This window comes from Amblyomma maculatum, chromosome 1, assembly GCF_055883805.1.
Source record: "Amblyomma maculatum isolate TAMU_Amacu chromosome 1, ASM5588380v1, whole genome shotgun sequence".
Classification (NCBI taxonomy): domain Eukaryota; kingdom Metazoa; phylum Arthropoda; class Arachnida; order Ixodida; family Ixodidae; genus Amblyomma; species Amblyomma maculatum.
Genome location: NC_139344.1, coordinates 400,198,098 through 400,213,171, shown reverse-complemented (window position 1 = coordinate 400,213,171; position 15,074 = coordinate 400,198,098). Strand labels below are relative to the sequence as shown.

Below are 15,074 nucleotides of genomic sequence, written 5' to 3'. Positions count from 1 at the left end.
AATTAGAACATGGAGACAATTAAGCATGCACTTAAGAATTGTGGCAGCTTTAAGCTGTTAAAGAGGAAATTATGCATACGCAAGAATCAGATTATGCCCTAAGGGATAAGTCGGGTCATGTCATCACTAATAGGAACAAGGTGTTCGAAGTAGCCGAGTTGCTCTATACTGATAGTATCCAAAGTAGTCAAGAGAATAAGGAGATTGACAGCAGTGAAGAAGAATCAGGCGTATTGCCACTAAGCAATGACGAGGTTGAGAAACTTTAAGAGTTATGTAAAGGGGGGAGGCAGCTGGATTGGTTCAAGTGAGTACAGATTTTTTGAAGGACGGGGTGATATCGTGCTAGAAAGGCTAGCCACCCTGTATAAGCAAAAAAAAGCTTGAAAAATTATGGACCAAATAGCGTACTATCCGTTGCGTACAAGGTTTTAACCGAACTAATCGCTAGTAGAATCAGAGTAACCATAGTCTTCAGTCAACAAAAGGATCACTCTGGCTTTCGGAAAAAATACTGTACTATCGATCCTATTCATAATATTGATTAGGCGATAGATAAATGCTCGCATTATAACTAAATTTATTACATAGCATACATAGAAGAGTTGAAGGGACATTGAGAAATCAAGGTGTAGAGGAGCCATATATATAAAAGTACTGGAAGATATATCTACTGTTAATGCACAATAACTGTTGTTCTGCATAAAGAAAGTAAATAAATTACATATTAAAAGGCATTAGGCACTGTTGTATTGGGGACTTAGGATGGGAGCACTTAAAGAGAATGTTTGATGCAGAATACGTCAGTAATCTGTGACTCGCTGATGACATTGTCTTGTCAAGTAACTCAGGGGATGAACTGAAGAAAATGACTGACGGTTTAGACAGGAAAAGTGGAAAGATGGGCCTAAAATTTAATATGAAGAAGACTAAGTCAATGTTCAACAGCCTAAGAAAGGAGCAGAAGATTACAATAGGTAGCAAAAGATTGGTTGTGGTAGGCTGATGTGTATTCTTAGGACAGGTATTACCCGAAGAAACGGCGCATTAAAGTGAAAAAGCAAGCAGACTAAGATTGGGGTAGAGCCCCATGCGGCAAGCACTCGGAGATTATGACTAGCAGCTTACCGGTATCGCTCAAGAGGAAAGTATACAACAGTTCCAGAAATTGCCTGTACCCACCTACGGGGATGACACGTGGAAGCTAAAGAAAAACTTTGTACTTGAGGTGAGGACAACACATAGAGTTATAGATAGAAAAAATGGTAGGTGTAACGTTAAGAGATAGGAAGCGTGCTGAGTGGGTCAGAGAAATAACCCTAGTTCAGACGTGCTAGTGGAAATCAAAAGAAATGGGCATGGGCTGAGCGTGTAGTGCGAAGAGTGGATAACCGATGGTCGCGAAGGCTAACAAATTGGATCCCAAGGGAAGGAAAGCATAACAGCAGGTGGCAGAAAGTGTGGTGATGGATGTGGTTAAGTTCGCCGGGGTAAAGTGGATGCAGCTGGCACCGAACCGGGTTAATTGGAGAAATATGGGAAAGGCTTTCGCCCTGCAGTGGGTTTAGTCAAGCTGATGATGATGATGACAATGATGATGACATAAAAGGTTGTGTAATGTTAGAGAGAACTTCGCCCTGCAGTGGGGATAATCCGGTTTATAGTGATGACGATAATAAAATACCAATTTTATTAAGGTAATAATTGAACATGACTAATGAAAAGTGTGTGCTAAATATGATCAGACACTGATCCTGCGTATAACTTGAAAAAGGAAGCCTTCATGCTTAATTATGCTGATAAATTTAAATTTCCTTCTGAAGTGTATACCTATAAATACATTGGTCTTTAGCTCTGCGATGAAGTTTCCTGGACATTGTCCACACCGCAGCCGGTGTGGTCAAATTTGTTTCAGAGCACGTTGACCATACTATAGCCAATGTAATACCCAAAGAAATTTTACGCCGAAGTGTTTTGATCGATCACAGCATAGTAAAGTAAGGAGGCTTCTCTTTTTGAATTATACACATGAATACTGTTTTATCGTAATTAACACACTTTTATCAATGGTATCATCTAGGTATTACCTTAACTAAATCGTAACTTAGCCAGAATTTATTCTCGTTGATACTAATCTTTTTATGCAGCACACAAATGTTGCCGTAGAGTGCTGAAACATTAGTTGCGGTTTAGCTCTGGTTAACCCTAGCTGAATTGCGAAAGCAACGGCGGAAGCTTCTTTTGCCTGCTGCATTATTCCCCTATGACGCCCTATAAGTGTAAGGTGCTACGTTATTGGGGACACTTAAGCTCATCCTTTAAAGGTATGACACCAGAGCGTAGGCTATCAGCCCACATATAAAGTCACGCTTTGACCAAGCCGTATGGATGAGCCAGCGTTTCGTAAGGATAACGGGAATGCAAACGGTTGTGGCAGGCTGATTCTGATATCACCCTCCCATATGAAAGGAGTGACCCGAGTTGGCAGTTCCTGCCCGTTGAAGCGCCGGCTCGGGGACCACGGACACGGCACACAGCGACGAGCGGTTAGAACTGGAGCAGCATTGCTTTCGCAATAAAATTCTTCCGTATGTATTTTATTGGGAACATAAGTTGCGGATTGGGCTGTTCAATTATAGAACATATTTTAACCGGTTCAGTTCCTCTGTCAAAAGCTGCTGGACGTCCTGAGATCGTCCGACAACGGCGTGTATGGTCAGGCTATTATTCGTACTGTTGTGCAGCCGAACAATTTTGCCCTATGAGATCTTTATGAACGGTTCTCCCCTGCTTTTTTTGTTTTGAAGAGGCAATTGATGTTCGTTGATCAAGTAGAGAAGAAAACGTTATTAATGTACCTGGGACGGTACTGTCTAAAAACAGTGATAAATAAATTACAGAATCAAATGTATTTAATTACAAGCAACACATTACAAGTAATCAATCAAGTACATTTTACCTAATAAAGATTGCAAATTTGATGCCAGCAATTACCGTAATATACTCTTGCCTAGCAGCGGTTGAGGCTACTCTACATTCTAATGGGCGCCCGCTTTTCCGTTTCGCATAGATAACCTTGATCTTATTTTTGTTCGCCTGTTCTTGCCAATTAAACCACTTTTCGAGCAAGCGTCATATGTTTTAGTTATTAAACTCTAGGAGACCTCGGTTTATCAGTGCCAAACGACAGCGATAGCTTTCTGATTTCACTGTACTTGCGAAGCCCACCACTTAACTTCCAACTTATACACTTCACGTTTCTTGGCAGTACAAGACGTAGAGCCACCCAGCTTCGGCGCAAGAAATATTAATGTAGCTGCAACGAACATTGGTTGTTTTTAGGAAGATTAGGCTCTTTTCGATACAGCCCCGAATTCGTTGTTGAAAACTCTGATAAAGCGAGTCAATAGAACCTGGTTTTGATATGTAAAATAATTGATGAATTCGTTAAGTCACGTGCCTGCATCAAGAATGTTTAAACATCTTCTGTGTTTGTAGTAAGGGGTCTTCCAAGCAATGGCGACCATTGTGATCAAAACTTCAGTTTCAGGGCTGGGGACGTATACTATCTGTGGGACAAAGTTAATAGAATGCTCAAAAAGCAATAGAGGCGCATAGATTCCCCTCGCCCAGTACTTTAGGATCAAGTTCAGAACAGTTTCAGATCATCACTTTGTCGTTGAGTGTTTGCATCCCTTTATTCGCCGTACAGTTGCCCCAATTCGATGTATGTTTTTCATCCTGCATTATCACTTGTATCGTGTTATTTCATCATCATCATCAGCCTGATTATACCCACTGCAGGGCGAAGGCCTCTCCCATATTTCTCCACTTAACCCGGTTCTGTGCTAGCTGCATCCACTTGACACTTGCGAACTTCTTAATCTCATCCGCCCACCTAACTTTCTGCCGCCCCCTGCTACGCTTTCCTTCCCTTGGAATCCAGTTTGTTACCCTCAGCGACCATCGGTTATCCTCTCTTCGCACTAAATGTCCTGCCCATGTCCATTTCTTCTCCCTAATTTCTACTAGAATGTCGGTAACTTGAGTTATTTTTCTGACCCACTCTGCACGCTTTCTATCTCTTAATGTTACCCCTACCATTTTTCGTTCCATATCCCTCTGGGTTGTCCTAAACTTAAGTAGAACTCTCTTGGATAGCCTCCACGTTTCAGCCCCATAAGTGAGTACAGGCAAGATGCAAGTGTTTTATACTTTCCTCTTGAGCGATACCGGTAAGCTGCTAGTCATAATCTTCGAGTGCTTGCAAAATGCGCTCCATCCCAATCTTATTCTTCTTGTTATTTTCTTTTCATGGTCCGGATCTGCGGTCACTACCTGTCCTAAGTAGACATATTCGCCTACTACTTCCAGTATTTCGCTACCTAATGTAAACTGCTGTTGCTTCCCGAAGCTGTTGAACATTACTTTAGTCTTCTGCATATTGATTTTAAAGCCTACCTTTCTACTTTTCCTGTCTAGGTCATCAATCATTATTTGCAGTTCATCCCCCGAGTTGCTTAGCAAGGCAATGTCATCAGCAAATCGCAGATTACTGAGGTATTCTCCATCTACCCTTATCCCTAACTGCTCCCATTCCAAGTCTCTGAATACTTCCTCTAGGCAAGCTGTGAATAGTACTGGGGAGATTGTGTCTCCTTGCCTAACACCTTTCTTTATGGGAATTTTGTTACTTTCTTTATGCAGAACTATGGTTGCTGTGCAGCGACTATATATATCTTCCAGCACTTCAACGTACGGCTCGTCTACCCCCTGATTTCGCAATGCCTGCATCACCGCCGAGGTTTCAACTTAGTCAAATGCTTTTTAGTAATCAATGAATGCTATGTATAAGGGTTGGTTATATCCCGAGCATTTTTCTATCACCTGATTGATGGTATGGATATGATCGATAGTAGAGTACCGTTTGCAAAACCCTGCTTGATCGTTTGCTTGATTGCAGTCTAAGGTTGTCCTGATTCTATTAGCGATTACCTTAGTAAATACCTTATACGTAACTAACAGTAATCTGATTGGTCTGTAATTTTTAAGGTCCTTAGAGTCCCCTTTCCTGTGAATGAGGATAATGTTTGCATTCTTCCATGGCTCCGGTACCGTCGATGGCACCAGGCACTGCGTATACAGGGTGGCCAGTTTTTCTAGCACGATATCCCCCCCCCCCGTCCTTCAGGAAATCTGTAGTTATCTGATCCTCTCCAGCTGATTTCCCCCTTTTTATAGATTATAGTGCTTTCTTGACCTCGTCCTTCGTCACTGGTGGAACGTCTGACTGTTTTTCCCTACCACCAATCTCATTACGGTCCTGACTACTTTGGCTACTGTAGAGATCTGTATAGAACTCCTCGGCTACTTTGACTATCTTTTCCATATTAGTGATGACGTTGCCCGCCTTGTCCCATATCGCATGCATCTGGTTTTTGCCTATGCCGAATTTCTTCTTTACCGCTTTAAGGCTTCCCACGTTCTTTACAGCATGCTCAATTTTCTCTATGTTATACTTCCTTATATCGGCCACCTTGCGCTTATTGATTAGCTTTGATATCTCGGCAATTCGATCTGGTCTGTTGGATTGGAAGCTTTCATACTCTGGCGTTTCTTAATCAAATCTTTCGTCTCCTTAGACAGCTTAGCGGTATCCTCTCTAACTATCCTACCGCCTACTTCTACCGCACACTCAGTAATGATATCTCTGAAATTATTGTTCCTTGCCTCTAGGGTAATGTCGCCATCCTCAGTTAGAGCTGAATATCTATTGTGTAGCGAGATCCTGAACTCTTCTGCCCTCCCCTTCACCGCTAATTCGTTGATGGGCTTCTTTCTTACTAATCTGTTGAGTTCCTTCTTCAGATTTAGGCTAATTCGGAACCTCAACATCCTGTGGTCACTGCATCGCACTTTCCCGATTACCTCTACATCTTGCGTAATCACGGGGGTTGAACACATTATGATGTTGATTTCATTTTTAGTCTCTCCATTAGGACTTTTCCATGTCAATTTCCGGTTTTTCCGTTTGCTGAAGAAGGTATTCATGATTCGTAAGTTATTGCACTCTGCAAAGTCAACTAATAACTCCCCCTGCTGTTCCTAGAACCAATGCCATAGTCACCTACTGCCTAGTCTCCTGCCTGCTTTTTCCCTACCTTGGCATTGAAGTCGCCCATTAGTACACTGAGTCTTTACTTTTCGCATTACCTATTCTACATCTTCATAGAAGCTTTCAACTGCCTGATCATCATAACTACATATAGGTGCATAGGCCTGTACAACCTTCAGTTTATACCGCTTATTAAGCCTATTTACGATGCCTGCAACCCTCTCATTAATACTATAGAATTATTCTATATTACCCGCTATATACTTATTGACAAGGAAACCTACTCCTAGTTGTCGCCTCTCTGGTAAACCTCGATAACACAGTACATGCCCATCCTTCAATACAGTATATGCCTCATTCGGCCTCCTAACCTCACTAAGCCCTATGACATCCCATTTCATGCCGTCTAGTTCCTCTAACAGCACTGCTAAACTAGGCTTCACTAGCTAGGGTCCTAGCGTTAAACGTTGCCAGGGTCAGTTTCCAATGGCGGCCTGTCCAGCGGATCCAGGCTTTCTTAGCACCCCCTGTTGCGTCACAGGTCTGACCGCCGCCGTGGTCAGTTTGTTCCGCAGCCGCTGGTGACTGAGGGCCGGAGTTTTATGGAGCTTATCATAGGAGGTTGCGGCCAATTACTGCACCAGGGTGGCCAACTCCTGTTCTGGTGAGGGAGTGCGTTGCCAGAGGTGTTCACCGGCATCAGGTCGCACCCCAAACCTTTGTATGCAATGCCATCGACACGCGGATTTTTTTTTTTTTTTTTTGCATCCGGTGGAGATTTGCGCGGCACCGGGATTTGAGCCCCGGTCCTTTTGCATGCGAGGCGGATGTTCTGCCGCTAAGCCACCGCTGCCGCTCTCCGTGTTATTTACTTTATTTTATATATTTTCATTTTACTTCTGGCATTTCTAGTTATGGTTTTTTTAATCCCCCCCCCCCCCCGGAAACAATGCCTTGGGCGCTGCAGAACTCTGTGATAAAGAATATATATATATATATATATATATGTATATATATATATATATATATATATATATATATATATATATATATATATATATATATATATATATATATATATATATATATATATATGTATATATATATATATATATATATATATATATATATATATATATATATATATATATATATATATATATATATATATATATATATAAGCAGATAAATGAAGGGGAAATAAGGGTACTCGTTATAATACATGAAGGAAAACAGCCGACAGTCGGCGAGGCCAAGGAAAAAAAAAGACAAAGTAAAATCCCCAATGCTTTCCTTGGCCTCGCCGACTGTTGGCTTCTTGCCTTCATATTTATATATATATATATATATATATATATATATATATATATATATATATATATATATATATATATATATATATATATATATATATATATATATATATATATATATATATATATATGTATATGTATATTCACCTTTGCTTTTGGCAAAGTAAATGTTCACCATCATTTCTTTTGTCGGCTCAGTGAACATACGGAAACTGCCTCTTCATTCGATTGGCAAGTGCAGCCCGATTTGTGCACCACCCGTCTCACAGCCGCCTTTGTCGCGTCCTGTTAGTGCGCTTGAAGCAAAGTGACCAGCCAATTGAGCGCAAGTGTAGCTCATGGGTTCGGGTTCTTAGGAGCTGTCGAAAGAGAGTTGCTCATATTTACTATTGACGGAATCAAGTGTCAGCGCTGTAGAGCACATTAGCTGAGAAGTTTTTAACGTTATATTTCGTTTTCGCTCCATTTTTGGTCCTTGTTCGTGACTCTTCCGGTTTTGCAAGCGCTGTTTATGACACGGTACCTTCTTTTCTAGTGCATGGAGTAGTTTGCCGTAAGTATAAAAACCGCATATTCCTGTATGTATGGAAACTGTCAGTATGTGGTGTGAGCTTAAATCAATATTGAGTTAATATTACGTGATGAAAATATTTTGTTACAGTTCTCACGACATGTAACTCCCTCTGTGACTATGTGTACTCACTAGCACCCCAACACTGCGGATCTACGTGCGCACAAAATGCACAGACGCCTCGCAGACGTGCGAACAGCTACACAATGGGGCCACAACACGCGGTCCGTACTCTCAAACGCGTGGCCGTGGGCTAGTTTTTCCGGCTGCCTAGATATAAGCGCAACGAAACAGCAGCTCTGGCTGCCTTGACACAGGCTGTCGACGCATCAACGATGCCTTCGCATCCGCCCTTGCAGCTGGTAAAGCAAGCACAAAGCAAGAGTCCGAAACTAGAGCGCAAGGACAACACATTTTTTTCTATCGCGTGTACCTAGTCTACAGCCATTTTGAGTCCAACGGCTAACGTTAGATGTCACTGACTGTATATGAATCATTTTATATTGCAACATCGGAAAGCTCGATAAAATGTTTTTTATTTAAATTCATCTTTTCCGTACACTAATGTGGCACAGTTCGCGGGCGCCTTGGCTTTCTTCTTTATCAGAAAGCGGTCGCTGCAGCCTGTACCGAAGCCGTGTCCTCGGGAAAAATAGCCTAGCCCTACAACCAATGGAACACCGCGGCGGCTCGACTAATCAAGGCATCTAACTTTTACGATTTAGTGATAAAACTCTATGAAATGCGTGTCTGGCTATGGGACCTTAAAACCAGCAATCTCTCGCTTTCAATGGCAGATACAAGAGAATTCTATTTCGAATTTTACATGCACGAACTTTATCTTAAACTACTGGGCGAGGGAAAAACTATGCGCCCCTTTTGTGTTTTGAGAGTTCTATGAACTTTTTTTCCCAGATAGTATACGTCCCCCGGCCCGAAACTAAAGTTTTGGTCACAATGGTCGCCCTTTGCTTGGACGATCCCATGCTACAAACACTGTCGATGTTTAACCATTCTTAATGCAGGCACTTGGCTTAACGAATTCACCAAATATTTTACATCTCAAAGCCGTTCCATTAAGAGCTCTATTTATCAGAGTTTCCCACCACGAATTCGGGGCCGTATCGACTAAAAATCCGAGATACCTTCTAGGTAGTTGCTCGCAGCAGAATGAATGCTATACCTGCAAACAAGAACAGCGATATCAAGAAACAGCGTGAGAACTGGTCTTCTGGAAGATACAGGTGTTCCAGTCAAATTTAGTGCCATTTTGTTCCTAAGCGCTGCTACATAATCAGATAATTTATATAGAGTTCCTTACTTTGATGACATCCACTCGAACATCTGTAGCAGTTTTGTTCTCGGAGGATAAACAGGGTGAAAATGCTCCCAAGAACAACAGCACGGCACTGAAGTTGGTCATGTCCATCTGTCCTTTGTCCGTCTTCGCTCAGTGCTCTTCTCGCTATAACCAACAAAATGAACTTCAGAATAATTTTTGCGTTTTAAGAGAAGAAAATGGGATCAAAATAAGGTGCATGTTTTAAGCCAGTAAAAGCTCCAACAAATATTCGCTTTTCCAAAGGAAACCAGAATAAGCTACATCTGCCAGCGTTTGGCGCCACAGTGCACATATGGTCGCTCTTACAATGCAATTGATTGTGGTGAAATAGGTAAAAATAAAAAAAGGAAGGCGGTGCGATGAACGCATCACAAAAGAGAGCACAGACAGCATTCTAACAGCTGCTATGTTTGCGGGGTTTTAGCCACATTTTGATGCGGGAAAAAAAAGGCTCGAAGATATTTGGCTGAACTTTCAATGTGCAAAAACTAGGTAATTTTATAATCGAATGGGTATTCTATTGGTTTATGAATAATGCCACTTGCATGCAGTTTCCGTTCGCAGGCAAGTATGACCAATAAAATTGGGATTTTCACGTCTGCTTCCATTACGCGTGTTGCAAATCAAAATAATTCGTACACTAATGTTTTTTCTCGCTTGGGAGCACACATATTATAAAATACAGTATTCCATTTTCCTCTAATTTAAATATCACTTTATGACTGATTTGATAAGATTGGAATACTCGGAATTACACAATAAAGGACACTAACATCCGTAGATATTCTAATAATTTCCATTGATAAAAGATCGGGTGGGTCCGAACACTCATAGAAAAGTGCTTTGTTTGTACGTCCCACTTTGAAAAAATTGAATAAACTGTGCCATAATTTCATTTATTCGAGAAAGGTAAATAGCAGATAAGATTCCAAAATACAGATGTCAATAAAGCAAGTAGTAATTATATTAGGGGACGAGTGCATCTACAGAAGCCGATGATGGAAAGAACTCTTGAAGCATCTAAAGTTGGAACTGGGTCACGAAAAAAAATACATAATGAGACATGTGGCTTGAAGTAGTCAATATCTCGGCCAATGATTTCGCGGAAATACTCTCTTGACAAGATAAGATATATGACTTCATATTTTTGTGACACTGTTACGAATTCATCTGATTGTACGAGTGTAGGAACTTCTTCAGTCCTTCACTAAGTGCGGCTGCATACTTCACCTTTGATGGCATTCATTATTTTGTGAAAAGCCAAATAAATCACTTCTGGACTCGCTGTCCAGTCTCGCTACTCGACTTATGCAAAAGACGAGGTATAGCTTCGCGCTGCTCTCGCAAAGCCCATATATGAGTGTACTCAGCTCTAGAAAGCCAACCGGGTGCTTTAGATGCTGCGTTAGAACTCTTTACTCGCAATCCAATTTGCTGGCTCTGCGCTGCGGAGCTCCAGCGGAGGCCAACTTAACCCTCTGTGCTAAATGTCTGTAATTTTGGAGACGCCATTCTTGGGGGAATGAATGAAAAAAAGCTTTATATTACAACAGTAGGAATGGCTCTCGGTCGGAGATTTTGAAACTAAACACCAAGCAAGAAAACATCATTTTTACTCGTACGTCATACAGTTTGCATATTCTACGTCACATCATGTCTACAATAATAAACAAAATACGGTCTTACGCCGAAACACAACATGCTACGGCGGCATGCTGCACTGGAACCGACGTTCTTCAAGGTAGGTCAGAAAGGGCAAATAAGCACGCGCAGCTCTGAAGAAGTATTTTTAGCCTCTTTCAAAAAAACAACGAGCTTTCCGGTGCCCCGCTCAATAAGGGGAAAGAGCAAAGCTCTTCGTTTCGACGCTTTTGCGCCAGACCTGCAGGGCGACTTGGAGTAAGGCTGGACAGCGAACGTGTTAAGCGTGTTTTTTCTATCTTCAGGAGAAATGGTGCACTACGCTTACCCGCAGCTAAAGCAACTACACAGGCACGCCTGATAGTGGCAGCGGGTTTTGTCTCCCTCTGTCAGATCTCGAGTTTATAATACGATCTTCCATGCGTGCGTCGCTTTTCTACGTGTAGCGTACAGTTGGTCTTGAATCAAGCGATATGGTACCAAGGCCGCATCGCATTACCTCGCCACTGAAAAACAAAGCAAGGCCGTTTTTAGTTGCCTGAACAAAAGTTGTTGGAGCCCTTGATGTCATCCTTCACTGGACAACTATTTGGCATTAAGTCGAGAATTACAACAGATGCAGGGCGAAGCTGCACATAGAACGAAGGCCGCACGGAGAGCGACATGCCAGGCAGCCAAACGCACCGTCGTGAATCCTAACAATTCGATGCAATAACGTCGTCATAGACGATTCGTCTTTGCAGTCTTTTCCCCACTGAAGTAATTGATAGCTGGTAATGGATGACCCGAAATATTAATTAATTTACCGAAAACGTTGCTGTTCAAAAAGTAATCAGTTCACTGGAATATTTATTAAACTTGTATTTATTAAGAAGTATTCGACTACAAGTAACGATTTACCGGGTATTATTGTGATTGTTAATACTTATTAATAATTAACACTGCAAACTGGCCAATATTTAGGATCATTACTTAGCAGCAATTTATAATTGTCGTACATCAATATTATAGCATCACCTTTAGGAATTATTTAGCATTACGTATATTTATTACCCGCCATGGTTGATTACTTATTACAGTGCTCGACCACTAAGCCAGGAGATCAGGGCCTTATTCCGGCAGCAGTGGCCACGTTTCCGCTGAGGCAAAACGAAAGGTGCCCTTGTACCCTGCGAAGCAAGCGCATGTTAATGATCGTCAGATGATAGTAAACATCCCGTGCCTGCCACTACATTCTTCATCATAGGCACAATGACTTTCAAGAGCTAAACACCGCGAAAAAAAAAGACGAAATACTGACGTTAACTGTTTGTTTTCAACGGAAATATCTCCAGACTACGCAAGAAAAAAGCATTACATCCGACGAAGCAGAACGTGTTACGCGTGCCCGTTAGTGCTTCGCAGTTTATTAGCAGTAACGTTTTTTGTTTAAATTTGTTTCGTCGTGCACTATTGTGGAGGTTTCAGGCACCCTTGCCAATTATTCAATTTTAATCAATTGTTCTTTCCAATGGACTAACTGTGCTGATTATTAAAAGCTCGCGAACTTTATAGGCACAATGTTCGTTTCGGCAAATTTAGAATGTGGGCAAAGGTAGACTGACGCTGCATGAAAAACTGCTCCCACAAGCATAACCTAATTCTTAGCCGTAACCTATTCACTTGCGTAAGTATTTTGCAAACTGCGCATTTCGGATGAGCACAGCATTTCTCAATTCACTGGAACATACCGGCGCCTGGTTTCTTGAAAAACAATATTTTATTAGCAGCGCGATCCTGCAATAAATTTTGTTCAATGGAGCCTTAGCTGTGAATTCTTACAAACATAGAACAAAATTCTGTTTTATGACAAGGTGGTTCATTGTTCCAACGGCAGCTGGGTTTTTGAGCACAAAGCTCGCTGTTTCGGTCCAATGCCGACATCAGCGCCGTCAACAAGCATCTGGTCTGAGCGTAATATTTCACTAGATGTGCGGATGCAGGAAATGTTTTTGCCATAACTGTACCTGCTCATTTTTAAAAAAGCAAATGCAGACACATCCGCTGTATCTTGATCGTACCTGGGTGCCTCAGAAAGCCGTCGATCACGTTTGGACATTTGGCTTAATCACAAATTTTCTCTGCCCCTTTTCTTGTGCGAGGGGCTCGTATATTCGATCATGGTACCTTCTACTGTTTTTCAGCTCACGTGAGCAACACCAGGGTAAACCTTTCTTCCTGCAACCGTGACTAATAAGCCAACAGAGGTATATAAAATTTTACTGAAGACCTGCTGAGGGAGATAGACATAAAAACCCCACTTTTGATAGGGTGCTTTGGAGTGCTTTCGTGGACGATAGAGGCAGTGTGTAAATGTCGTTGTCTAAGGTTCCTGTAGTACTATTCTGATCTCACCTATCACCTCGATGGCGAAGCTCATGTCGTCAGGGCCTCCAAATTCGGTTATGTCATGTGGTCTCGTGATGTCAGGCAAAGCGGCAATTAGTTATGTCAGCGCAAGTGATCTGCCGACAATCAGCCGCCACAAACACGCACCGAGTTTTCGCTCAAAATGCCAATACCACAAAACTAACCCCCGATTTTCTGGAAAATGAGGCCTTTAATAGTATTGCATAAAAAACGTATTTGCCTGTTCTTAAACGGGTGCTAAAACGCCTGTGAAATAACCACGGCTCAACGTTTTTCTTTAAAAAGTTAACCCTTATACTTTTCTTACCCATGTTGATATTTTACTATGCTATACGCCTTATATGTCAGTTGTATTTGACAGAAACAAGACAATGAAAAGGATTACTCAAAAATACTTTTCTTCCATACTACAGTATCTTTCGGATGAAGCACACGGTATTTATATGCGCAGATAAGCATTGTGGATTTCATACTAATAAATGACGTTTTCCTTTTTCCTATTTTCAAATATAATTAACGCACCTGAACTCAACATACACGTTGCTGACGTATATGTGGCGGTTCTATATAAAAAGCGAAACCAAAAAGTTCAGATGAGCTTGATTTGAGCCCGTCTGTACTCTGTATTCAAAGAAACAATACAGGAATGTCAAAGGGAATATCGGCCTCTTGGCAAACTTGTTACAATCAGAAAAAATTTTGAATTTCTGAAACAAGAGGTTTTTGGCCAAGACAACCCACAAAACTGTCCTGCCCAAATGAACGATAAATGAAGCGATTGCTCACGCCCTCAGACAAGAACACGTGCAAAAAATAGAGAACGTTTGACAAAAAGATTTAGAACACACCTTTTTCACGTATTAAGTAACTCCCCATAAACATACCCATGGATATTTTTCCATCAGTGTTCTATTTTTTTTTACTTATTTTAAAAATGGCCCCCATTTCTTTTTATGGAAGTGTAACTTTTCTTTCTTATCGGAATACGCTTTTTAATAATCATTGTTTTGGTACAGATATCAAGCTTAAGTAATTTATTTCATTGGTGTCATACCGGCGTGATTCAGAATTATTCAGTTTCTCATCCGTTATTTAAAAAATACGCCCCACATGTTCTCGCGGAAAGTCTTAATTACTCATAGTGAGCGAAAGGCAAGCTTCATAAGCGAAATTCTTCTATGCACCAGATATCTACAACTTTTACAAAAATATGCCAATAAAAGTATCTAACAAAAGTCGACGCTTGCTTCATAACTATTTTCATATTCACATGCCCTTGGTTTTCAATGCTTCATTACAAAGCGACCATTATCTAGATTCCTCAGGCTTTTGTTCGTCACCCCGTCGGGCGCCGGGATTGATGTGACCAAGTCCTAAAAGATCCGCACTGACCTCTGCTTCTTTGATAGGCGCGTCAAGTTCCTCGTTACAGGCTCCACACTGCTCTTATACCCTCTTTACACGGCCGGCTTACGCTTGACCGAGGTTACCGAACTTAACCACGGTTAACCGCCGATCGCGGTTAGCTGTGCTTACACAGCTCGCCGCCGTTCTCGGTTACGGCCGCCATTTCCCATAAAGTACAACCGAAGCGACGCGGTGATCTGCCGAACGAAGCAGCATTTACAAATATTTTATTTATAATGTAGTTTCCGGAGTGCCGTCCGGCAAGACGTCAACAAC

At 41.5% G+C, this 15,074-nt stretch overlaps 1 protein-coding gene across 1 annotated transcript in view; it reads right to left on the bottom strand.

Annotated features, from left to right (window-relative positions):
• LOC146208683 (uncharacterized) overlaps positions 1-9,422 on the bottom strand; it is a 41,764-nt gene extending 32,342 nt beyond the window's left edge. Inside the window, exon 1 of the mRNA XM_084579104.1 lies at positions 9,321-9,422. Coding sequence (XP_084435230.1) covers positions 9,321-9,422 — 102 coding nt within the window. The remainder of the gene's footprint in view (positions 1-9,320) is intronic.
• Positions 9,423-15,074: the final 5,652 nt, after the last annotated feature.